At 39.6% G+C, this 23,714-nt stretch overlaps 3 protein-coding genes across 11 annotated transcripts in view; 1 reads left to right on the forward strand and 2 right to left on the reverse strand.

The window, feature by feature from the left end:
* The window catches only part of cdc42se2 (CDC42 small effector 2), a 38,710-nt gene extending 31,564 nt beyond the window's left edge, over positions 1-7,146 (reverse strand). The window contains exons 1-3 of one of the 4 annotated variants that reach the window (XM_081353597.1): positions 7,048-7,146; positions 6,595-6,689; positions 6,433-6,490 (exon numbers count right to left, since the gene is read on the reverse strand). The gene's annotated coding sequence lies outside the window, so the exon portion shown is untranslated. Of the gene's footprint in view, positions 1-6,432; positions 6,690-6,910 lie in introns of all 4 variants that reach the window. The other 3 variants (XM_081353596.1, XM_081353595.1, XM_081353594.1) reach the window with 3 other exon arrangements.
* Positions 7,147-7,869: 723 nt separating this feature from the next.
* Positions 7,870-12,454, reverse strand: LOC308683941 (uncharacterized protein). 2 transcript variants are annotated; one of them, XM_081354839.1, is made up of 5 exons: positions 12,316-12,454; positions 10,508-10,707; positions 9,013-9,398; positions 8,847-8,932; positions 7,870-8,587 (listed from the first exon to the last, which is right to left on the reverse strand). In XM_081354839.1, exons 3-5 carry the CDS (start codon positions 9,386-9,388, stop codon positions 8,441-8,443), a joined length of 609 nt encoding a protein of 202 aa, XP_081210965.1. In that variant the 5' UTR covers positions 9,389-9,398; positions 10,508-10,707; positions 12,316-12,454; the 3' UTR covers positions 7,870-8,440. The 2 variants fall into 2 exon arrangements, with proteins under 2 accessions (XP_081210965.1, XP_081210966.1); XM_081354840.1 differs by having other exon boundaries at positions 10,625-10,707; positions 12,316-12,375.
* Positions 12,387-23,714, forward strand: part of sec31a (SEC31 homolog A, COPII coat complex component) — a 40,170-nt gene continuing 28,842 nt past the window's right edge. For 2 of the 5 annotated variants that reach the window (XM_081354832.1, XM_081354834.1), the window contains exons 1-13: positions 12,400-12,571; positions 13,071-13,150; positions 14,465-14,588; positions 15,690-15,888; positions 16,003-16,098; positions 17,641-17,781; positions 18,008-18,150; positions 19,824-19,923; positions 20,000-20,161; positions 20,253-20,405; positions 21,185-21,415; positions 21,511-21,585; positions 21,683-21,730. In XM_081354832.1, coding sequence (XP_081210958.1) covers positions 13,072-13,150; positions 14,465-14,588; positions 15,690-15,888; positions 16,003-16,098; positions 17,641-17,781; positions 18,008-18,150; positions 19,824-19,923; positions 20,000-20,161; positions 20,253-20,405; positions 21,185-21,415; positions 21,511-21,585; positions 21,683-21,730 — 1,551 coding nt within the window. In that variant the 5' untranslated portion in view covers positions 12,400-12,571; position 13,071. Of the gene's footprint in view, positions 12,572-13,070; positions 13,151-14,464; positions 14,589-15,689; positions 15,889-16,002; positions 16,099-17,640; positions 17,782-18,007; positions 18,151-19,823; positions 19,924-19,999; positions 20,162-20,252; positions 20,406-21,184; positions 21,416-21,510; positions 21,586-21,682; positions 21,731-23,714 lie in introns of all 5 variants that reach the window. The other 3 variants (XM_081354833.1, XM_081354835.1, XM_081354836.1) reach the window with 3 other exon arrangements.

Raw genomic sequence — 23,714 nt, forward strand, 5'->3', positions numbered from 1 at the left:
CACTCACAGCAGCTTTCAACCAAAGACAGTCTCAAAAACACGGTTTGAAATCGCTGGTGTTTCTGGCTGCGTTTACACACAGCATTAACATGCGACCTGTCTCTGGATGTTGTCCACATACATACACATTGAAAAGACCAGTGTAAACGCGCTTCTGATGGGAATGTTATCGGATCAGCGTGTGCAGGTTCGGAGGTAGTCGAGGGCGCATTGGGATCGGATCTCAGTGTAATGTAAACGCAATCCAGCATTCACAGGTGGACAACACACACAATTGGATTAAACCCGCCAATAGCGCACAAGGTGGATAAGCCAGTTTGTGATTGGTTCCCGCAAATTTGTAAAGGAAGCAGCAGAGATAAATGTAGCCTCTTCATCCTCCTAATTTTCCGAGATTTGTAAAATGTCCCCTGACTGAAACTGTTTTTAAAAGAAAACCCACCACTTCAGATCGACTTTGCACCGGAGCCATCCTCTTTTTTTTCTCTCCGCGGATATATGAGATCCGATCTGTTATCCAGATACAGCAGCCACGTGATGTGGACAGGTGTAAACGCACCGTGTCCTGATTGGCTTATGATCCGATCTGCTTGATCGGATCACGGTGATCGCATGCTAATGCCAAGTGTAAACGCAGCCTCTGACGTCACAAACTACCTTGTAACCAATCAGATCAATGTGTGATCGTCAAAGAGTGGATCTCTGAGCTGAGTGAGTGAGTGGAGGCGGGGCTCATTTGCATATTCATAGAACCACATATATTAAATGAGGCAAGGGTGTCGAGTTACATTCAAGCTATTTTAAGGCATGAAGAATTATTTTTCAAGGGAAAAAAAATTGTAACTGTCATTTTGGTGAGTAAAAATGAGTTGTAAGGGATACAATTATTGACTACAGGGAGACTAAGTTACACTGGGTGTCCAGTTCTTCTCAGGCTACACATTCTAAACATAATGCCAATAATTAAGTAGCTACGTCCAGATATTGATTGAACAGAATGATTAATAATGAGTAAGTATCTTGAAGGTTTAAGCAGCGAGGTGTTCAGTGCTGCACTCTATGTGCGTTTGACTGATGTGTTTTGATGAAGGTGATTTCCTTCCTTTCTGCACAGCCATGATGCGAGCAACTCTGCTGACTTTACTGCTTTCCTGACTGCAAGTCTCACATGTCACACCGCAGAGCAAATGCCATATCTGCTTTCCCCGCCGCACTGTGACCAGAGAGATGATTACAATACACAGCAAATCACTTCATGGTGATACATTGAGGTCTTATGCTTCCTGTTGCATAATGACATAAAGTGGTGCTTGAATGTTTGTGAATCTTTTAGCATTTCTGCATAAATATGACCTAAAACATCATCAGATTTCTAAAAGTCCTAAAAGTAAACCCAATCAAACAAATGTGACCTGTCTCAAATCCTGAAAAGTGAAGTCAAAACTTTTCTATCGCCCCCAGGAGGCTGGATGCAGTCTAGCTCATAAACCCCGCCCTCTCCATGTAATCTAAAAAGACGTGAGACAAACTAAACAATCAAATTACACTTCAAATAAATTTTTTCCAAAGATGGTTTCTGTCATTTTAGGTAGTTTTTAATCACGCTGAAGTAAGATCAAGTGTTCGTTTTTAAACAAGTTTGGTTTAAGTTAAAAACGGGAGTGTGACGTCATGATTGACAGATGAGATTGACAGCTTCTCTGAGCGAAGTAGTCACTGAGGCACCAACGACTTTTTTTGGGATCTTCGGGAGGAGATTGGAGCTTAAACTTTCATTTCTACATTTCCAAAGCTGTTTATTTCACACCAACATACTGAGTTGTTCTGCAGTAACTGTACAAACCGATTTTGCGGGCGTGTGTGTGATACCGCGGCTCCACTTCACACTCGCTACTGCGCAGACTCCGGCTCCGAGATGTAAGCGCCATATCTACAATATATTTCCTTTTCTACAATGGAAGAGAGTGAATGTGCGTCATCCATCTTTTTTTTACAGTCTATGCAAAAAATATTTACTTTGTCAATTATTTATTGAGAAATCGTAGAGCGGCACAGGTATGTGATCTCTTGCTTTCAGTATCCGGTGTGACCCTCTTGTGCAGCGATAACGGCCGCTAAACGTTTCCAGCAACTGCTGATCAGTCCTGCACAACGACTTGGAGGAATTTTAGCCCATTCCTCAGTACAGAAAAGCTTCAACTCTGGGATGTTGGTGTGTTTCCTCACACGAACTGCTTGTTTCAAGTCCTTTCACAACATTTTAAACTGGATTAAGGTCTGGACTTTGACTTGCCCAATCCAAAACATTAACTTTGATCTTCTTTAACCATTCTTTGGTAGAACGGCTAATGTGCTTGGGGGTCATTGTCTTGCTGCATTACCCACTTTCTCTTGAGCTTCAGTTCACGGACAGATGTCCTGTCATTTGACTTTAGAATTGCCTGGCATAATTCATAATTGATTGCTCCATCAATGATAGCAATTCGTCCAGGCGCAGATGCAAGCAAAACAGGCCCAAAACATGATACTACCACCAACATGTTTCACAGAGGGCATAAGCATATTATGCTGGAATGCAGTGTTGTTCTTTCTCCAAACATAACGCTTCTCATTTAAACCAAAAAGTTATATTTTTGTCCCATTCGTCCACAAAACGTTTTCCACCAATAGCCCTGTGGCTTGTCCTCTTAATCTTTAGCACAGGCGGGCAGCAATGTTCTTCTTGGAGAGCAGTGGCTTTCTCTAGCATGAATTTTTTCAATTGAATGTCTTGAATTTCTTCCATTTCCCCACAATCTGACTGTGGATTTGTGGAGTCAAAACTCTTTAGAGATGGTTTTATAAACTTTTCTAGTCTGATGAGCAACAGCAACTCTTTTCTGAAGTCCTTCGTCCGTGTCATGATGATACACTTCCAAATGTGTTGTGAAATTTAGACTTTGCTAGATCCCTGTTCTTTAAATAAAACAGGGCACACACTGACACCTGATTGTCATCCCCATTGATTGAAAACATCTCAGAACGGGTGGATCCTAATTTCACCTTCAAACGAACTGCTAATTCTACAGCTTCACACAGACAATTGGATCATTTTCTAGGATAAATAAATTACCAATATTATATTTTGTCTCATTTGTTTAAATGAGTTGTCTTTGGCTACTTTTAGGACATCTGATGATGTTTTAAAGGGGTCATATAATGTCATTTTTGTACAAGCTAATATGATTCTTTAGGGTCTAAATTAAAAGTTTGTAATATACTTTAATTAAAAATTCTCATTAGTATTGTAAGAAAACACTCATTTTACCTGGTCAAAAACAGCTCTGTTTTCATCACGCCGTTTGAGTGCATGTGTCTTTAAATGATAATGAGCTTTGCTCACCCCGCCCCTCTGTTCTGTGCGTACACCGTTTCTAACACAATAACCATAACGCCTTGTTTATTATAAACATGGGATTATGAATTATATTGAGAACGTCATACATAGAAAACATGCCGTAATGTACCCTGAGTGTAAAAATAGCCGCATTCATCGTGAAGCGTGCAGCAAGCGATTTGCAAAGATTAATATAAAGATTAATATAAAGGTTAATAAAACGTTACACTCACTCAGTTCTTCTGGAGGTGCAGCAGGAACACGAATAGTTGGTACTGATCCTTTTTTCAGGAGCAGCTTCTTAGTAAAACCAGCTTTATACTGACCCTCGTTTGTAAAGCAGTCTGGTGTGTGAAATGATTCGCGCAAACATGAAAGCATTGACGTTGATCGTGGGGAATATTCCCTTTGAAAACAAACTCAGCCACTGCGTCTTCAGCTGTACGGATTTAGGAACATCAATATGATGCTGTGTTCGTTATTACACCCAAGAACACCACGATCGCTTAGACGCCATTCTACTCAGCGCTCCAGCTATCAGCAATGAACGCGCCGGTTGGCGCGGGCTATGATTGACAGCTCGCTCACGAGGGCGGGTCTGTGTTGAAACGGGTCTGTCAATCACCATTGTGGGAGGGGCGTCCGACCGTGTGACGTCACACGGTCGAAAGGCTTGATTTAGGAGAGGGGAAAACATATAAGAAGATTTTAAAAAAAAACACTGGATGGATTTTTATCATTTTATGATGGTTGTGTACAGGCACTGCCAACACACATTTCAGTACAATCAACTTGTAAAAGTGCATGTACCATTATATGACCCCTTTAAGTCATATTTATGCCGAAATATAGAGATTTCTAAAAGGTTCACAAACTCAAGCACCGCTGTATGTGCGGGAGCAAACTCACACGTGAGCTGACTCTGTGTTTGTTTATATGCGTGTTGTATTGCTCATCAAAGTGGTACTTGTGCTTATCCTGAATGCCGCAACCTATATAGAAATATCAAGATTACATTCACTTGCGCGATCTCAAGCAGGAAGATTGACTTTTCACAGATTACCAACCTTTGAGCTCCTGCACATACGTCATTACGCGTCAGGAGGTTCGCCCTCGACGCGCTCAGGACCGGTTCTTGAACAGAGCGATTGAGGCAAGCAGGGCGAGGCCGAGAGCCGTGGGAACGGAGCCATGCAGCACAGGCGAGTGCTATGGGGACATTTAATTTAATATTCAACAATAATATTGATCTGCCTGCATCGACACCATTATATGAACTGAACTGAGCTGGACGATGACATCACTGTTTTCTCCAGAGCGGCTATATATATAAATGAACTAAATTAATAACTTTTTTACAACAAAAATTAACCATCACTGAACTTACTTAAGCTGGACTGTGACGCTATTTTCTTCTAGAAACAAACTGTGTTGCATTATTTTCCTGTTATCTCTGTAAAGCTGCTTTGAAACGATCTGTATTGTACAAAGCGCTATATAAATAAAGCTGACTTGACTTCACTAATGAGCCTCACCTGCACGGCACACCAGTCTCGAGTCCCACGGATGAGCTCCAGAAGGATAAAAAGGAGGAGTGACGACAGTGAAGGACGAGAGAGGACCAGGCCTGGACTACATGTTGTGTTTTGTTTATGTTTGCTTGTTTTGTTACGCTTTACTTTCGTTTTGTGTTTGTTTATTTTATGATATTAAAGTTACGTTGAACGGTCACCGGTTCCCGTCTCCTCCTTCACTGAGATTTAACTTTGCTACACCGATTATTTCGCTTCATAAGACATCATCCATCGTAAGGAGTCATGGGTATTAATTTAGTTTTGCCTGTATATGTTGTTGTTTTATTCTCAAAGGGATGGTAGCCATTGACTTGCATTTTATGAATCACCAAGGACCACGGTTTCAGCTAAAAATCTTCTTTACATTTCTACAGAAGAAAAAAAAAGACACCTACATATTGGATGGCCTGAGGGTGAGTAAATTAACAGCAATTTTTCATTTTTGGGTGAACTACCCCTTTAATGAGTGTTGCAGTGATTTACCACAGGTAGGAGAAGTTACAGTTATTTTACATATCAATATGATAAAAGACACCAATTTTTATAACTATAGTAGTTATAAATATAATGTGAAAAATAAAAAATTCTTCCACCAAGTCACATCTTTCAAATGTTCTCTGTTTATGGTTGCCAACAACAGTTGAGCATTAATAAAGGTCACACGTGTGTGTTTATCTACATTTTCAACAAGTAATCGTTACTGCAATGAGCTCATTGTTTCTGCCTTAAATTATTACATTGTTAAATTAATAAATTTGTAGCTAACTGTGATTTTGTATATTTCTGAAATACATAACTTAGACACCTCTGAAAACACATCACTCTAAATTGTATTGTGGATGTGGACTCATGCATTTTCTGTAAAGCTGCTTTGAAACGATGTGTATTGTGAAAAGCGCTATACAAATAAATGTGGAATGAATTTTATGCACCAGGTTTAACCAATCTATCATGAATTTCACTTCACATGGGCGTTTGCAATGCAACGCTAAGACTAAAATTCTCATTTTCGTAACAATGAGTGAGTCTTCTTATTTTGCTTTGCAAATAAAGGCAAGTCAAAACAGAATGAATATAAACTACTTCCTAAAATATACAGGTATTCAACAGTTCCTACTGCATTTCTGCAAGGCAGTGTCTTGTACCATAATGTGCAGAACCAGTAACATAATGTTCCAGCATACATGAACGCCTATAGTCTACTATACCAACAAACAGATAAGGTGGAACACTTACACACTGACGTTATGTCTTGCTATAATTTTTTTTTTTTTAATCCTTTAATGATTATGAAAAATTGCTGCATTTCCCTCTTATGAAACCAGTTACTATTATTCAAAGGATAAATCCATTTACAGGAAATGTGGTTTCATTAGGCTACTCCAGGCTGATTAATACAGCAGTTTACTGAGTCGTATCGTGAAGTTCATTGATGAGATCTGATGTACTAGCATGAATCATTTATATGAGTAGTTGTCTTACCGCCTGATGCTGATGCTGATGTCCGAGGCTCAGCTGCTGAATGCGGTAAATGATCCACCTGCGCCCGAGATCAGATCAGACGATCCGCAGACAGCATGAACACGGACACACGCGCACACACACACATCCAGCACTGTCACGCGCTCAGATTTACACTCTCACCAGTCGTCTTCCTTTGTGTCTTTTCTGGTTGTAAATGACAGCAGTGTTGGAGAAGGAGCCCTTGACTGAGGCGGAACACTCCCACTGTGCGCTAACTGGACAAAACACAGAGAAACAGCGCCGCCTATGCGTCAATGCGCGTTACTGCAACACCTTCCTACATCAACCAACCCTCATGTTCTGTTGAGATATGTTTCCTGATCTAAATTAATCATGTTGAATTCGAATTTAACCCATTATTACCTAAAAATAATCTAATAATCAAGTAAAAATGTGTTATTGAAGCTCTAGCCGAATTTAGGCCACTCAAATATACCTTTCTGTTATTATAACTGTGTAGCAATTTGACCCCAGCAAAAAAAAATAAAAAATAATGAAGCAATAAATACTTTTTCATTACCACTTAATATTCAAAATAAATGTTTGAGAGAATACTTGGAATTATCAAAATGCCGTTTAAAATACTTAGTAGTAGACTTCACTCGGCGGCCATCTTTGAAACGGCAGTTGTTTCAGTCAATCATAAAACTCTTATCTCTTCCAATCAAATTCTCCGTTTCTGCAGTGACGTGATGACTTTACTAATCAGCCATTTGCTGTTTTATTGAGAAGGCGGGACTTGATCCGCCATATTGCACGTTGCACTTTCTCTTCATGAGTGAACCATCTGTATGAAGACTTTGGAAGGCTATCATGCCAAATCGCAGGACATCAACTCAATTTTATCACTTATCTGCCTAACTATAAATGAGGACCAGCCAGAAAATTAGCAAGAGTGTAGATAAAAAAAACACAATGTGAAAAAAATGAAAGGGCCTTAATACTTCCTGAGTACACTGTATTTAATATCTTTGGAAACATTTTTTTTCACCCGATATAAAACAGATAAAGAAACAGATAAAACCAATACAGGGTGGGAGGTTTACCCATTGGCATTGGCATCAGTGCTTTGAGCCACAGTCTTTGTCTTAATGACCATGTACATGTTCGATTGAACCAAAAAAATATGAGGAAAATACTATATTTGATTAAGGTATTTATCTGACAAAATTAGTTCATTAATTAATTTTAATTAATTAAATTCTATTTCTATTAAATTTTACGAATCAAACAGTTCAACACTTCACTTATCACTAGCAATATATATATATATATATATATATATATATATATATATATATATATATATATATATATATATATATATATAGTATAATGCAATAATTTTAGACATTTCTCCTTATATAGAAAATGCTTGGACTAAAAGGCTCTTTATAATTTTGTAACAAATCTTGGGCTCAATAAAGCCCAATTAGCATTTATTTTCCTAAGAGTGTACATTGACTACATAATCAGATGATCAGATAATCAATAAATATAAAATTTTCTCTCTTGGTTTTGCATGTGTCCATAATTTGTTTGTATGACAGCCTGGCCAAAAAATTATGTCGGCACAATTAGGCATGTTTCATTGCGTTATCATCACAAATAAAACAATGGATGCAATATGCTTACAAAATCTTTAACACATTTTTTTTTTTTTAAATAATATTTGAATAAAGGGTGAAGGTGTCGATTTTTCTAGGCCGGACATCACTTTTGGTCACTACTGTATATGGATGCCGATTTGAAACATTTAATGAATTTTTTTCGCATTATTTGAAGAAAAAATAATTTACATAAGTAAAAGCATAAACAAAAGTACAACAATGATGATAATAATAATAATTTGATAATGTGTGATCAAGTAATTTTACAGTACTTTATATTCTTAAAGATATCCTTAAACCAACAGGAAACAAGATTAAGCACCAAAATGTTTCAACTTTTTTCCCCATATATAACATCATGTAAGAAATAAGTCCGTCTTTAACAGGTCTCGGTCTGAAGCACAGACGCCAGCGCTCTCCTCCTCTGAAGCGGCATGAACCGGGACAGGAACACCGCTCTCCTCTTTGACTTCGTCTGGGTTGACGAGACTGAAACTCATGATCTAGAAAATGGATAAAGTATTTTATTAGACGTAAGAGCTCCAAATCTTCCGCAAAGCATTTCCATCACTTTCTATTTTTAAAAATCATTTGAGTTTTGATCATTTCATCTCAAAGAGCAATTTCTGAATTATGTTTGAGCTTATAAATGCTCACTGACTATATTAATTTCCATATCTCCAAGCCTTTGGAAGTTTTCCATGACTGCAGGATCTCCACCAACAGTTCATAATCTCGTCAGATATGCTTTAGCTCTGTCACCTGTCCGTGGCTTCCCAAAGACGCTGCTTCAGTTATGTGCCGGCAGAGATCGTGGCGGGCTATGAAACTATTGAGCCAATCTCGACCTACAGGAATCACAAACTGAAGTCAGCAACACAAGAGGAGTGTGTGGATTTACTGCAAGAGTCGTCCGCACAGACCCTACCTGCTAACCTCTGCTCCCCCCAGTTGTTGGGCACAGGAATGTTGTTCCTCTGTGCAAATTCAAATGCCATTTCCCTGCATTTCTTTGGAGTAAGAGTGTGTGTGCGTTCAGCCAGCGTCCTGATGTTCTCTGCGAGCTCCTCCTCCGATTCCTCGGACAAGATCCTCTTGGCCTCTGCCGTTCCTCTGTACCCGACTGTCTTCTCTCTCTTTTCTTCAGCCTTCTTCATGTACCTCTGCAGGGTGGACCTGCCGATCTTCCGCTCCTTCGCCACTGTCCTGATCGATTTCCCACGCTTGACTTCAACGAACGCTTTCTCCAGCTCCTCGTAGGTCACCGAGCCCCAGTCCGTCTTTCGAATGTAGTTTCGTGGCATGATAGCTTTCCTAGTTTCGACAACAACATGAAATGCAGATTGAATTGCATTTTAACATTACATACACTACCGTTCAAAAGTTGGTCTCAGTAAGATTTTTTTTAATTAGTTTTATACAGCAAGGATGCATTAAATGAATCAAAAGTGACTACAGCAGCAGAGTGTCGGCCCAGATCCGGGCCACATCTGGCACATGTGGATTTCACGCATATCACATGTGGGCCGGATCTGGGTCGACACTCTGTTGCTGTCATTTGCACAAATGTTGTTTGTTTGAACTCTCTATTCATCAAAGACTCCCTTTATAAGATGTATCAGGAGCAGCACAACTGATTTCAACACTGATAATAATCATAAATGTTTCTTGAGCATCAAATCATCATATCAGAATGATTTCTGAAGGATCATTAATATAAATATGCATTAAACTGACAGTAAGTGACAGTAAAGGTATAAATAACCTTCTATTCATCCAAAAATCCTCAAACATTTCCACAGAAATATGAATCAGTAAAACTGTTTTCACTGATAATAATCAGAAATGTTGCATCATATTAGAGTGATTTCTGAAGGATCATGTGACACTGAAGACTGGAGTAATGATGCTGAAAATTCAGCTTTGATCACAGGAATAAATTACATTTTAACATTTATTCATATAGAAAACAAATTGGAATAATATTTCACAATAATACTGTTTTTACTGTATTTTCGATCAAATAAATGCAAGCCTTGGTGAGCAAAAGCGACTTATTTAAAAAAATCATGAAAAAAATGATATATTTGATAAATGATTTTATGATTAACAGTGGTCTATGAGTCTAAGCCCACTAGTCAGAATGCTTTTATTTTGCATTTCTCTAATTTAATCTTTTTTTTTTCATCACAAATGATTATAAAATGAAAATATTATCAACATATATTAATTTTAATTCATAACCTTTGTTTTGTATTTTTCGAAATGACAAAACTTTCTGTTTATTTTTAAACCTGTTTAGTTTCAATCATGTTTTGAATTTCAGATTTTCAGTCTGGGCGGCGTTGTATAATTTTTGAGCTGAATAATAAACTTTGACATGAAAAAAAAAAAAAAACACTTTCCAAGTAAAACAAACTTACTTCTCCTTTGTGTTTCTCTCATTTACAGACAGCCGGATATGCTGCGCAACTTCAGAATGTTTGGTCACATGACAAAGCAATGCACAGTTGCCTAGATACAAGGGTGTCTCAACTTACCCACTGGCTCATCTTACCCCACTCAACCCTATGTTCTACTTTCTGTGATGCCGTCTGACAGTCTCTGCTTCAGGACTTGTACTCTGAAAGAAATAATTTTGTTGTAGCCATCTGAAGGTATAACAATCATATTTACTTGACACAGAAACGATACAGCAATTACACAAAAGCTCACATTAGGTTATTCAAGTAATCATTTTAATTGTTATAGAAATATGGTCCCCACCCACATATTGTCAGGGAAGGAATTCTGCAATGTTACAACATGCTGTATATTATTACATTGGATTTTTGCTGGATGAATTCTGCTGCTAAATGTTTGATGTTCACTTGACAGTATAATGAAGAAAAACGCATAATATTATTTAATTCTAGCTAGCTCACACTAGACTTTGAGTATGCGGGATTTCTGACATCACAAACATGAATTCAACATATAAGATATAATAATACACTCAAAATGAAAAAAGATTACATTTACTCAACTTTATTGCAAAAAAATCGTTCTTTTAATTCAGACGTATTGATCTTCTACTGGTCACACATGTTCAGGTGAAGCGAATTCGCAGGTCAGAGTTCACCAAACTTGAACTTTGGAACGCAGCGAAATGGGAAACTTGCGTTTGTGGTCTGAAGCATTCGCATGCGTATGGAACGAAAAGTGTAGTGTGATAAATTTATGCTGTAACTGCAAATCATAATAAAAGCAATAAGGCACTTGCTATAATGTGAATATAGTCACGGCTCAATTGGCTTATAACCATATTAAAGCAGATTTAGCCTAATTAATGACCATTTTGTAAAAATGTTGACATTGTTTGTACATTTATTGTTTAATAAACTTTAAATCTAAATATATAAATGCTATAAATCTTTCACATCTTAAGCTTAACATTTAGACAACACTCTGTTCTCTCAAATGGTCTTTAAATGCTTTCCCCACAAAAGCATTCAGTGTGATTTAACAGCAATTTCACTTCTAAATTTACTATCATTATGCACAAATGCTTAAACACTAGTTCTTATACTATCACTTCTGTTTTGTGCAACCAAAAAAACTATCACTGCCACTTTGTGTAGACATACTGTGCTATGTAATTACCATGGTAAATGAATGTTAATCACTTGAACCAATGGGGTTTGTTCTCTCGTGTCAAGCAGATTCTGTTGAGCTTGTTTATGTTTGCTGATCAATGGTAATATATTAATAAAGGCCTAAATTATATCTGTTCATCTTATAAACCGCTCGATTCATATGGATTAGTTTTGCGATCTCTTTATGAACTTTCTGCAGCGTCAAAGTGGCAGTTGCGTAGCTGTCAATGGAGGGACAGGAATCTCTCAGATTTCATTAAAATATCTTCATTAGTGTTTCGAAGATGAACGAAAGTCTTACAGGTGTGGAACGACATGAGGGTGAGTAATTAATGACAGCATTTTCATTTTTGGGTGAACTAACCCTTTAACATGTAATAACCCCATCACTGTACCATGGTACTGCCACAGTACTGCGTGTAAATGGACTGATTATGCACTGTCAATCTGTCCACAGTGAATATGATTTCATACAATAAACTTTCTACATGCAAACATATTCTTACAAATCGCCGAAGCAGCTAAAAGCATCACTACGTGAGATTTGAGAAGTACAAACACACACAGGTGCCAAAAAAACCAAAACACACACTTACAGGACAACACAGAGCTCTTCCGCCGGAATGGGAGTTGTTGCCGGAAGTCGTCACTGAAGTGGGCGGGGCTTGCGGTGCCACGTTGATGGACAGCAGTGGGGACGTGGAATACAGTCCATCTGCAGCCGGGGCAAATCTCACACAAAACACACAAACCCTCGCATCTTATAAAGTTATTCTGCTAATTCACTGCAACGCTCGTGTTTGTGTGTGGATGAATCTGCGTGTTTGACCGCTGGAAGCACGAAAACAGAAGGTAAGCACTTTTAAAACTAAAGAAACCCTTCTGTAGACTGCTGCATTAGCCTCTCTGCTACAGTATTATCTGTTTTAAATGGACATTACGTGTGTAGATTGCATGTTTCACTCAATAACACGTGTGTGCTGCGATCTTGTCTCCTCTTATGCTGACAGCGTTTGATTATGAACCTCTAATTAAGCGTAATCCTATTTAATTGTCCAATTGTGATATGTCTTAAGTTATTTAGCAGCATTATCTTATTAGGTTTGTTGGCATTTCAAAGTCCCAGCTGCTCTTGCACTATCGCTTTTATAATATATCACGTGTTTATTGTCATAATAATTATTCATGTTTAATTGCATTATTTTCAGGAGACTGCTCCCATTGAATGATAGAGAACAGAACAATCCTTATTACCTTTCCTTACCTAGAAAATGTGGACAGCAACTGTAAATGGTGACATTTGTTAAAGTAATCATAGCATATAACATGTGTGTTGTTGTTTTAATGTCAGGATGAAGCTAAAAGAGATCAACCGAACCGCTATCCAGGCCTGGAGTCCAGCGCAGCAGCACCCCATCTACCTGGCCGCAGGTAACGGTGTTCATTAACACTCAAAGATGATTCATAACTAATCATAATGTCATTTTGTATAATAGCTTAAGGTGATGATACACAGGGCAACTTTTTAAGCAGTGTTGCTGGGCAATGTTGCTGTCAACGGGCAATCAGATGAGACACAGGGCCCATGACCGATCTGAATTATCCAGATAGAAATGTATTGCCCATTTTCAATGGGAAAGTGCCCAAGCAACAATCACTCAAAAGGTTGCCCTGTGTATCATCACCTTTTGTCATTACAGGAAAAATTTATCACAAATCAGTAAATGAATCATTAGCGAATTGATTCTGGATTTGATTCTTAAAGATCATTATATAGTCAGGACTCGACGCTGAGGACATTCTTTACTGGCCGGTCAGGTCTGTGGTTCAAACGTTTAGTTTCCTGACAAAATTTTCACTGGCCTCACCACAAAAAAAGTAATAAATAAAATAGGCCTAGTTATTGTCTTTGTTGTTTTTAACCCATGACCTTAATAAATAAGGTTGTGACACTTAAGACTACTAGCCTAACTCATATCAATTTCAAATATTGTTAAAGACAAGTAATAAAATAGAACAAATAGTGAAAATACAGCAATAGAACACACATATGCATAAATAAACACTGTTTTTCAAGTCTAGCAGGTAGAAAAAAACATTAATAAATGTAAAATATGACTGCATAGTCTTTACTGTATAAAAATATAAATATAAATATATATTAATCCTTATTAAAGTTACAAAGGTTATAAGGTTATTATGTGAGATTTTGTGCTTTATTGTTTGATTAACATTAAAACACAGCAGGTTTATGCAGGTTTATGCAGGTTTATTAGGCTGCTGTCACTTTAAGATCTGCACAGACCCAATATACTGTTACACATGTGTTTTATTCCTCAACTGTGTACGTCCACTTAAGACATAGCAGACTGTGTTTACTAGGATACTCGCTGTGAAAGAGAGCTCAGTTCAGCATTCGCTCGCTGTCTAAGAAGCGGCTTTCTAGATGTGTGCGCACACAAAACTTGAATTGAGTTCTCTTTCGTGTTTTCTTGCGCTTGAATATTTAAATTGGCAATGCTTAAAAACACGTCGTACAAATGTTAAATGCAGCACTGTCCCGATCGGGCAAGTGACAGTATCAGCTCTCCCGAGCGACGTTTCTTCCCGTCCCGAATAGTCCTTATTGTCGAGACCTGATCGTAATCACAAGGAACTGGAAAATACATGGAACAGTCATTGGCCAGAACGTCTGGGAACCCTGAGTATTTGGTGTAATTAGTCTTCTTGATGAACAATTGTCAGGTACCTCGGCCCAGCAGCTCGATGCCACCTTCAGCACCACTGCATCACTGGAGATCTTCGAACTGGATCTGGCTGATCCCACTTTAGCCATGAAGTCATGCGGCTCTTTCTCCTCTCCACACAGGTACTGTGCTCGCTTTGTGTGCTAATGATTTATTGAAAACATGTGCTGACAGACACGGACTCACAGACACTGCTTTTAATGTAATCCTGTTACAACTTATTTTGTATGACTTTGGAAGACTTGAAATAAATCTTTAATGCAAGAGCCCATTCACTTTCATTTAGAGCTGCGCGATTCTGGATAAATTGAGAATCCTGATTTTTGTTTTGTTTGTTGTTTCAAATCGATTCTGAACAGACAAACTAAACAAAATAACATGTAATTTACTAGAGGTTCTGACAAATGTTAATTGCTGCAGTCTATTTAAAATGTTCAATAAATCTGAATGAAGTATTAAAACAAATGGTTTGGATGAATGATTCAATGACTCGCTCATTAATACTTCACTTGTTTCATTACTGGATGAATCAGCGTTTCGCAGATCTGAATGTTCGCTGTGATTGTACTAGTCAAAGGTTTAATAGACACAGGGGAATCGCTGTCCTTTAGGAATAAGATCGAGCCGGGGTTTTAATAGAGATCACGATCTTTTAACGTTTAATCGTGCAGCTCTACTTTCATTATATAGAGCACCTTTGAGTTTCTGTGACTCACTTTTTGTTTTCCATGGAAACAAGAACATTGTATAGGTTTAAAAATGATGATGAGTAAATGATAATGGAATAAAAATATGTTTGGGTGAGCTATTCCTATAAAACCAGGAATCCAGTGGAAACCAGGATCCTAAAAACCTTTGCCACACCTGTCAATGGGGGAGTGAATTAAGAAAATGTGTTTTAGTGCCCCTTATTATGCTTTTTCAGATATTACCTTTCATATAGTGTGTTTATAGCTGTATTTGATTGTAAAAGGTCTGCAAAATTTCAAGGTGCAGGTAAATGGAGTTATTATCCCCTAAAAGAACCGATTTTGACTTCCAGAAAGGAGTCGTCAGTATTTTCGTCAGTATGTTTTTTCTTTAGCTTTCTGTTATGTCAGTGAGGGAATATAATTTTATTATAGCGAGGGGAATAAAGTTATGGGCCAGCCACATTTTGTTCTCATCTCAGTGCGTGGGGTTAGTTTTGAACCCCAGTTGTAACTCTTGTGTTGTGCCTCCAGATACCACAAACTAGTGTGGGGTCCGCAGGGCATTGAAGACCAGGGTTTGCCATCAGGCGTTCTCATCGCTGGAGGCGAGAACGGCAACATCATCCTCTACGACGCCTCCAAAGTCATTGCTGGAGATAGTGAAGTGATCATTTCCCAGAGCGAGAAACATTCGGGGCCAGTGAGAGCCCTCGATGTCAACTCATTTCAGGTGATGACCCTAACCAAGTTCTCATACTTGGGTCAGTTTGTACAAGAATAATGATTTGTCCATGACAGTAAGTGGTGTTTCGATCAGTGTACATGACTGTTTCTTCTTCTTCAGCCAAACCTCGTGGCCTCCGGGGGAAACGAGTCCGAAATCTACATTTGGGATTTGAACAACTTCAGCTCGCCAATGACGCCAGGGCCCAAAACACAGGTACAGATCTCATGTGCACTCAGGAGAGTGATCAACTTTGTGCAAGTTTTGTGTTTTTAAGTGTCATTTTATCATCATGTTTTTATCACTGATGATGTGTCCAAGTTGCAACATTAGGTGTTTCAGAAATCAAAACAAGTCCTTAGTTCACTGGTTAAACAACTTTTTTTGAACTAGTTTAACTGGTTCAAGAACTAGGGTTCCCATGTCTTGATGGTTAAGAAGTTGTCATGTTTAGGTATGACAGTACCAAACAGTCTCTTCAACCACACAGTATCATTATTTCTGTCTTACAATAACTGGGATAAAAGGTTATAATTCGGATATAAACACTGATGTTTATGGTAGCGATCATAATAGAGCAAATCATATTTTGAAAGTGACTTGACACTTCAAACAACAATTGTGTTGATTACATCGTTACACCAGAATGTGCGACAAGCCACTGTTAAAAAATGTTTGTCATTGAATCATTCGTTTCGAGAGCTTCGTTCAAAAACGCTGATTCATCCAGTAATGAAACAAGCTAATTATTTATGAGTCGTTGAATCATTCCCTCAAACTGATAGTTTGTAACTTTAGTTGTCTAATCAGAATCGTGGGCAAATCCTGGAAAAAAAATTATTCTCAACTTATAATGGACACTAGTTTCTGTAAATTAGATGAAAATGTTTGAAAACGAACCATTTCAGGCGCTGTCCATTGCAGCGTTACAGCCTTTGAGTGTTGTTGTGCACAATGGAGGCCCTTGGAAGGAAAAGGCTGAGAAACACTGGGTTCGAGGATTGATCCAAATCTCTCTTCTAAGCAAATAAGATTTGTGCCTGGTGGATGAAACAACTGTCACACAAATAATAATAATTAAAGGAAGCCTACATATATCAGTAACACTCTATTTTGATAGTCCCTTTTGAACAGTCTATAAGTAACTGTGCAACTACATGTCAACTAACTCTCATTAGAGTATTAGTAGACTGTCTGCTTAATATCTGCAAACTCTTTATTGTGACGCTCCTCAACAGACATTATACTGACTATAAGAGACTTTGCTACTACATGTCAACTTAATCTAATATCACCTAGCCTGACACTCTACTAATACTCTAATGAGAGTTAGTTGACATGTAGTTGTATTAAGTTACTTATACACTGAACAAAATTATAAACGCAACACTTTTGTTTTTGACTCCATTTTTCCTGAGCTGAACTCAAAGATCTAAGACTTTTTCTATCTACACAAAAGGCCTATTTCTCTCAAATTTTGTTCACAAATCTGTCTAAATCTGTGTTAGTGAGCACTTCTCCTTTGCCGAGATAATCCATCCACTAACCCTAACACTACCAGTCTATTAATACTCTAGTGAGAGTTAGTAGACATGGAGGTGCAATGTTATAGTTAACAGAATGTGTTCAAGGGACCATCAAAATAAAGTGACACCCATATATCTAGGGATGGAAAGACCATAGAGACGTGTGCTGGACTGTTTTGTCCTGGGACCGTAAGCAGCCCTGTCCAGTTTTGACTGGTGTTTGTTCCTCTAGCCCCTGGAGGACATCAGCTGTGTGGCGTGGAACAAGCAGGTTCAGCACATCCTGGCCTCGGCCAGTCCCAGCGGAAAAGCTTCAGTCTGGGACCTGAGGAAGAACGACCTGATCATCAAAGTCAGCGACCACAGCAACAGGGTTTGTGCAGTTATTCATCTCTGCCTTGATTTGACTAAACCTCCTAATAATAACAGTGAGCTTGCATTAATAATACCTAATAACTTGTGTGTACTTCACTAATGACCAATTATCATGTAACGGCTGTGGTACTTCTATAGTATTTCTATGTCATTGTTACTGTTGTCGTCTGAGGCCGTGTCGGTGTTCATGCAGTGGTGTGTGTGGTGTGTGTGTTGTGGTTCAGATGCACTGCTCTGGCCTGTCCTGGAACCCAGAGGTGGCCACTCAGCTGGTGCTGGCCTCTGAAGACGACCGGATGCCCGTCATACAGATGTGGGACCTGCGCTTCGCCACCTCGCCTCTCAAAGTGCTGGAGAACCACACAAGGTAGATGTAAACCAATATTGTGCCATATCGACCAAAAATCTTTTCATATTTTTCATATTCTGTGCGGTGCTCAGTTCACAGCAGTGACAGAAATTACGTTTTTCATTAAGGCGTTTCAGGGGTGTTTTTACCTTTATAAGGGCATTGTTTTAACCTTATTAGATTTATGAATTAATCTGTTATGTAAAATTCTTACATTAAATCAATTAATTAGAACGAAACACTATAGGCTTTTACCAATCAAAATCCTTTTTTGCACTGCAAAAGTTGCACAGAAACTGCATCTAAAGCAGCATTTAGATGTATTTATTGTGTAAATACTATGATATTATTTTAAAAATAATATTTTGAGTATTGAAATTTGAAATATAGAAATATTTATTTTAATAAAATACTTTAAATATTAAACTAAAAGCTCCGTTAAATGATGGCATGTCATTTGTCTTTGTCTTAATGATTGAGTCAGTGACCGATTAGTTCAAACAACTGAATCATTCAAGAATGAAGCAACTTGTCTTTATGAATGGGTCATTGGATCATTGAATCATTAAAGTGATATTCAGGAACGAAGCACAACAGTTTCGCTGTGGCTTTGTTTGGGACCATAGTTGCAAATTAAGCGACTATGATTCTAGATTAGCAACATTTCAGACCCCAGTAGCAACTTTTTTCAAAAAAGTGACTGGTGACAAATCTAGCATTTTTAGCTGGTTAACATGTAGTCACTATAGAGCTGGTAAGTCCCGCCCCTTCCGCTAACCCCGCTGGACCTCTAGGTTGAAAAATCGTCAATGCAAGTGAATGGGAGAAAATAATTATTTTCTGGTCCCGTTTGAATTGTGCCATGAATGTGAACATATGTTGTCTGTGAATTTTTTATATAATTTTTCGTGTAAAGAATGCTACAATTTAGCGGGTAGAAGTTTGATACGGTTAGACTTTGTGTGAGAGCACTTTGTGGTCTACAACTCTTCGCTGCTTTCGACGCGTTTGAAACGTCACCACCACTCGCACACGGACACTAGCTCACGGATCCCGCTGAACATGGCTGTGTCTTTGGGGCACTTCACCGCCTTCTTTCAGGGAGAGGACAAAATCGCTGAGGTTGGGGAAAACCACGGGTAAGTCAACTTTATGGGGTGACGTCACATAGACGACATGTAGTCTTTCTCGTTATGTCTTTTCCACAACTGCTAGCTGCTAAAAATTCACAGACAACATATGTTCACATTCATGGCACAATTCAAACGGGACCAGAAAATAATTATTTTCTCCCATTCACTTGCATTGACGATTTTTCAACCTAGAGGTCCAGTGGGGTTTTACGGATGGGCGGGACTTACCAGCTCTATATCTTACTCTTTCCGTTATCTGACAAAAAATAAGTAAATGATAACAGCTTTATTGGACATTAGGCTGTATATTACATTATAATTACAATATGTAAGCATGGATTAGGAGAGATGTGAACCGCCAACATTACGTCATCCAGCGACATTTTCTGACCAGGCATTAAGCTAGTTTTCATTGGTAGTGTTGGCAACATACATCATTCCATTTAAAAAATAGTTGGCGATACACATCACACACCCCTAACCCTTATCTGTGTGTGTGTGTGTGTGTGTGTGTGTGTGTGTGTGTGTGTGTGTGTGTGTGTGTGTGTGTGCTTTCAGAGGTATCTTGTCCATAGCGTGGAGTGTAGCAGACCCAGAGCTGCTCCTGAGCTGTGGGAAAGATAACCGGATCCTGTGCTGGAACCCCAACACGGCTGAGGTGAGACTTGAAGGACACCGTGGCCCCGCCGATACTGAGAGCGGTATGACATGCATGTCCTCCTGTCTCCTGTCAGGTCCTGTACGAGCTGCCCACCAGTGCGCAGTGGTGTTTTGACATCCAGTGGTGCCCGAGGAACCCAGCGGTGCTCTCCGCCGCCGCCTTCGATGGCCACATCAGTATCTACTCCATTATGGGAGGAAGCAATGATGATGCCATTCATTTACAGGCCGATCAGGTACAACTGAAGTCTGAGTACACACATTCTCATAAGCTAGCATGGAGATTGATGATCTCACAGTTGCTCCTGATGTCCTTTGGGTCAATAGTTAAGTAGCTCGTTTGGAAACATGGATCCTTTTGGTACGGGGAAGACGCTGCCGCCGCTTCAGCTGCCTCAGCCCTCCGCCTCCCAGAGCACCGTCACTCCTCTGAAGAAACCGCCCAAGTGGATCCGGAGACCCGTCGGAGCATCTTTTGCTGTGAGTGGCCACAGATCTCTCATGAGGGGCTTTCGCACCAGAGGAACCTTTTTATAGTTCCTAGAACTATTGTGGGAAGTTCCCGGATTTTGCCGTGTTCGCACCGCAGGAACTAGGAGCGATTTTAGCTCTAGGAAATTCTTTTGGAGGAACTCATTTACTCCTACTTCAGAGTCGGTCTAAACCTGCGCTATAGGAACTACAGTGACATTAGTGACGCTGACTGGCCGAACGCATGCGAAACTCCAGCACCCGCCGTTTAAAAAACACAGATTATAGCCTATATATTTACTCCAGAAACTAACTCTACGAACATGGAAAACAGTGATAGATGGGCCTCTTAAACTTTACGCTGAGGAGAAAATCCAACGCATCTTTGAGGGGACCAAGAGGAACATGATTATGTATTTCTGTATTTCCTTTTTATATACTCTTTCTATGTACAAGAGTTTTATATAATAACGTGTTAGACAGATCGTAAACTAATGAACACGGAGAATGCGAGCGCTGTGAGCTCAGGCTCTGGCGTTCTCATCGCCGTCAAAATAAAAGTCACAACAACAAGCGCGGCTCACGTCACTTCAGAGTTCCCTCTGGCGGTGCGAATGCAACCAGAAAAATGTTCGTATTGGAACCATTAGTTCTCAGGAATCACACTGGTGGCTCGTTCCTATCACTGAGTTCCTACAACTACCCGCTGCGAAAGCTCCTATGGTGTATTTTAGACACCCTAAACCTTGTGTGCTTGTTTTAAATCCGCTTTGTCTTTTTGTGAACAGTTTGGTGGAAAACTAGTCACTTTGGACAACATCAAGCCGTCGGCCCATCAGCCCCAGCAGACTTCTGCTCATGTCGTGCATGTCAGTCAGGTTGTGACAGAAACCGATTTTCTTGATCGATCAAGCCAACTTCAGGCGACACTCACCGCAGGAAACTTCCTTCAGTACTGCCAAACCAAGATTGAAGCTGCTCAGAATGAGTTTGAGAAGACCATTTGGTCTTTTTTGAAGGTAGGACACTTGAATACTTCCTAAACTGGCGTACTTGTTACAAGAACAGCACACTTGTGTTCATCTAGGTGTAACCAATCGATTTATGTTCTCAGGTAAACTTTGAAGAAGATGCACGTGGCAAATATTTGGAGCTTTTGGGATACAAGAAGGAAGAGCTCACGCTAAAGGTATTTGTCTAAAAAAAAAGTATGTAGTGTGAATGTCTGAAACAGCTTCTTTGGGTCTCAAGTGTAGGACTTGATTAGATTTGCTTGTGGTTTTCAGATTGCATCAGCGTTAGAAGAAACCTGCAAACCGGATGCAGCCAATGTGGTGAGTGCACCAGTCGTTGTGTTTTATTACTCGTTCAGGCAGCCTCTGGGTTCAAGTTCAGCATGTTTGACTTCATAATGAGTTTTTGAGAACCAAACAAGAAGATGCATTTTATTTAATTATATAAAACAAGACAGGAACACAAACTTTTTACCCCATGAGCTTCTCTCCTAGGAAGGGGAAGTGAAAAAAATATTTGGAGAAGAAACTTGCACAGTAAAAACGTTCAGCAGCTCAAGCAACTCTTTCTATAAACCAAACAAAATGGAAAATCACAGGGAAAGCGAATATTGTTGATCATCTCCTAACAAGGTCTGGGTAGATAAGGCTACGTCTACATTAATCCGGACACATTAGAAAACGGCGTTTTCATTTCAAAACACTCGTACACACTAGCGTTTTCAAGCGTTTTGCAAAAGTTTCTATTCCACACTGAAATGCCGGAAAACGCTAAATTCACCTTGCCGCAGGACAGCAAATGCGAGTACATTTTTGTCATCTTTGCAGGACTGTGATTAGGGCTGCAACAACTAATCGATAAACACTAGATCTATTTTGTATCGAGCATCAGGTTGCGCAATCAGTTCGATCGCAACATATAAGTGATGGATTAAAATAGCGCTACCGCAGAAATAGGTTAAATTAAATGGTGTTTACAAAGTGAAGCACTAAATATAAAGGCAGTTAATAACAGCAGCAGTAAAATAGTGTTTTTTAGTCACCGTAGTCAGTGGTTTTCAGCGAATGCTTGTGCAGTAATACATCATTTTTCCTGTACTTTTAACCAAGCCTGTTGTCAGCTGCGTACCTCCATTCCGCTCTCTTTTTATAGCATTTGTCTACTATGTAAGGGATAATCCCGCTTATTACATGGCGACCCACCAAATAAATCAATAATTAATTTTACATACAATATTGATTTAAAAAGGAGTTTATTGATTTAAAAATGATTGTATTGCTTCAGCTAAAGAAAATAGTCCGTTCCGTCTCTACGGTTAGAATCGTACTCGGTTACTAACGTAACCTCGGTTCTCTCTAGAGAGAGGAACGAGTACTGCGTAGAATACGCTAGGGGAAAATCCTTTTCCACGAGAATACTGAAGCCAAAAAATTATCCTTTAATTTTGTATTAATGTAAAACGCGTTGCGGCAGCATACAGACATAGGCGAGGCAGCTCGCGCGCCTATTGGCTGGTCTGCTGGCAACTGCTTAAGCCTATCGAGCGAGACCTAGAGTGACGTCAGACCCAATGAGGGCGCTTCGCGCCCTCTGCGTCACGTCCCGTCGAAACGGGCGTGGCTTAGGTCTATAAATACCGCTCGCAGGCATTATATCTCTGGTTTTTCATAGTCGAAGCAACCAGAGCGCATGCAAGCACGGCAGGATACGCAGTACTCGTTCCTCTCTCTAGAGAGAACCGAGGTTACCTTAGTAACCGAGTACGTTCTCTTACGAGAGATACTCTCGTACTGCGTAGAATACGCTAGGGGAACCTACTGTAAAACGCCGTGCGTGCTGGGATCTGATACCATAGACTCAAGGGCGACAGCCCGGAGTTCATACAGTACATAATCACCCAGGGGACTCACAGGGAGTCCTGGAAGAGAGGGGGGGTTCAGCCACTATCTTCCCTATAGCAGCATAGAGCAAGGATTGCAATACTCAATAGCTGCATAACTGACAGCGCCAGTTATGAGATTTTGGCCATACTAGACCGACAGTAGTCTGGCCTGTAGTGCGGGAACCTCTAGGTTGTAAAACCTAATAAATGTAGACGGAGAGGCCCAGCCTGCCGCCATACAAATATCTTACAAGGCAATCCCACTTGACCATGCCCACGATGAAGCCATGCTTCTCGTGGAGTGCGCTTTGACACCCAGCGGGCACTGCATGCCCTTGGTTGTGTAGGCTAGCGCTATTGCGTCCACTACCCATCTGGATAGGGTCTGTTTCGAAGCGGCTAGTCCCTTAGAACGCCCGCTG

This window comes from Scardinius erythrophthalmus (assembly GCF_964197995.2).
Source record: "Scardinius erythrophthalmus genome assembly, chromosome: 23".
NCBI classification, from domain to species: domain Eukaryota; kingdom Metazoa; phylum Chordata; class Actinopteri; order Cypriniformes; family Leuciscidae; genus Scardinius; species Scardinius erythrophthalmus.

Excerpts from the sequence above, each read along its gene's own strand:
- LOC308683941 (XM_081354839.1), bottom strand. The coding sequence starts at position 9,388 with ATGCCACGAAACTACATTCGAAAGACGGACTGGGGCTCGGTGACCTAC. Across the intron at positions 8,933-9,012 it reads GGGGGAGCAGAGGTTAGCAG|GTCGAGATTGGCTCAATAGT; the intron begins GTAGGGTCTGTG and ends TGATTCCTGTAG. Across the intron at positions 8,588-8,846 it reads CTTTGGGAAGCCACGGACAG|ATCATGAGTTTCAGTCTCGT; the intron begins GTGACAGAGCTA and ends TCCATTTTCTAG.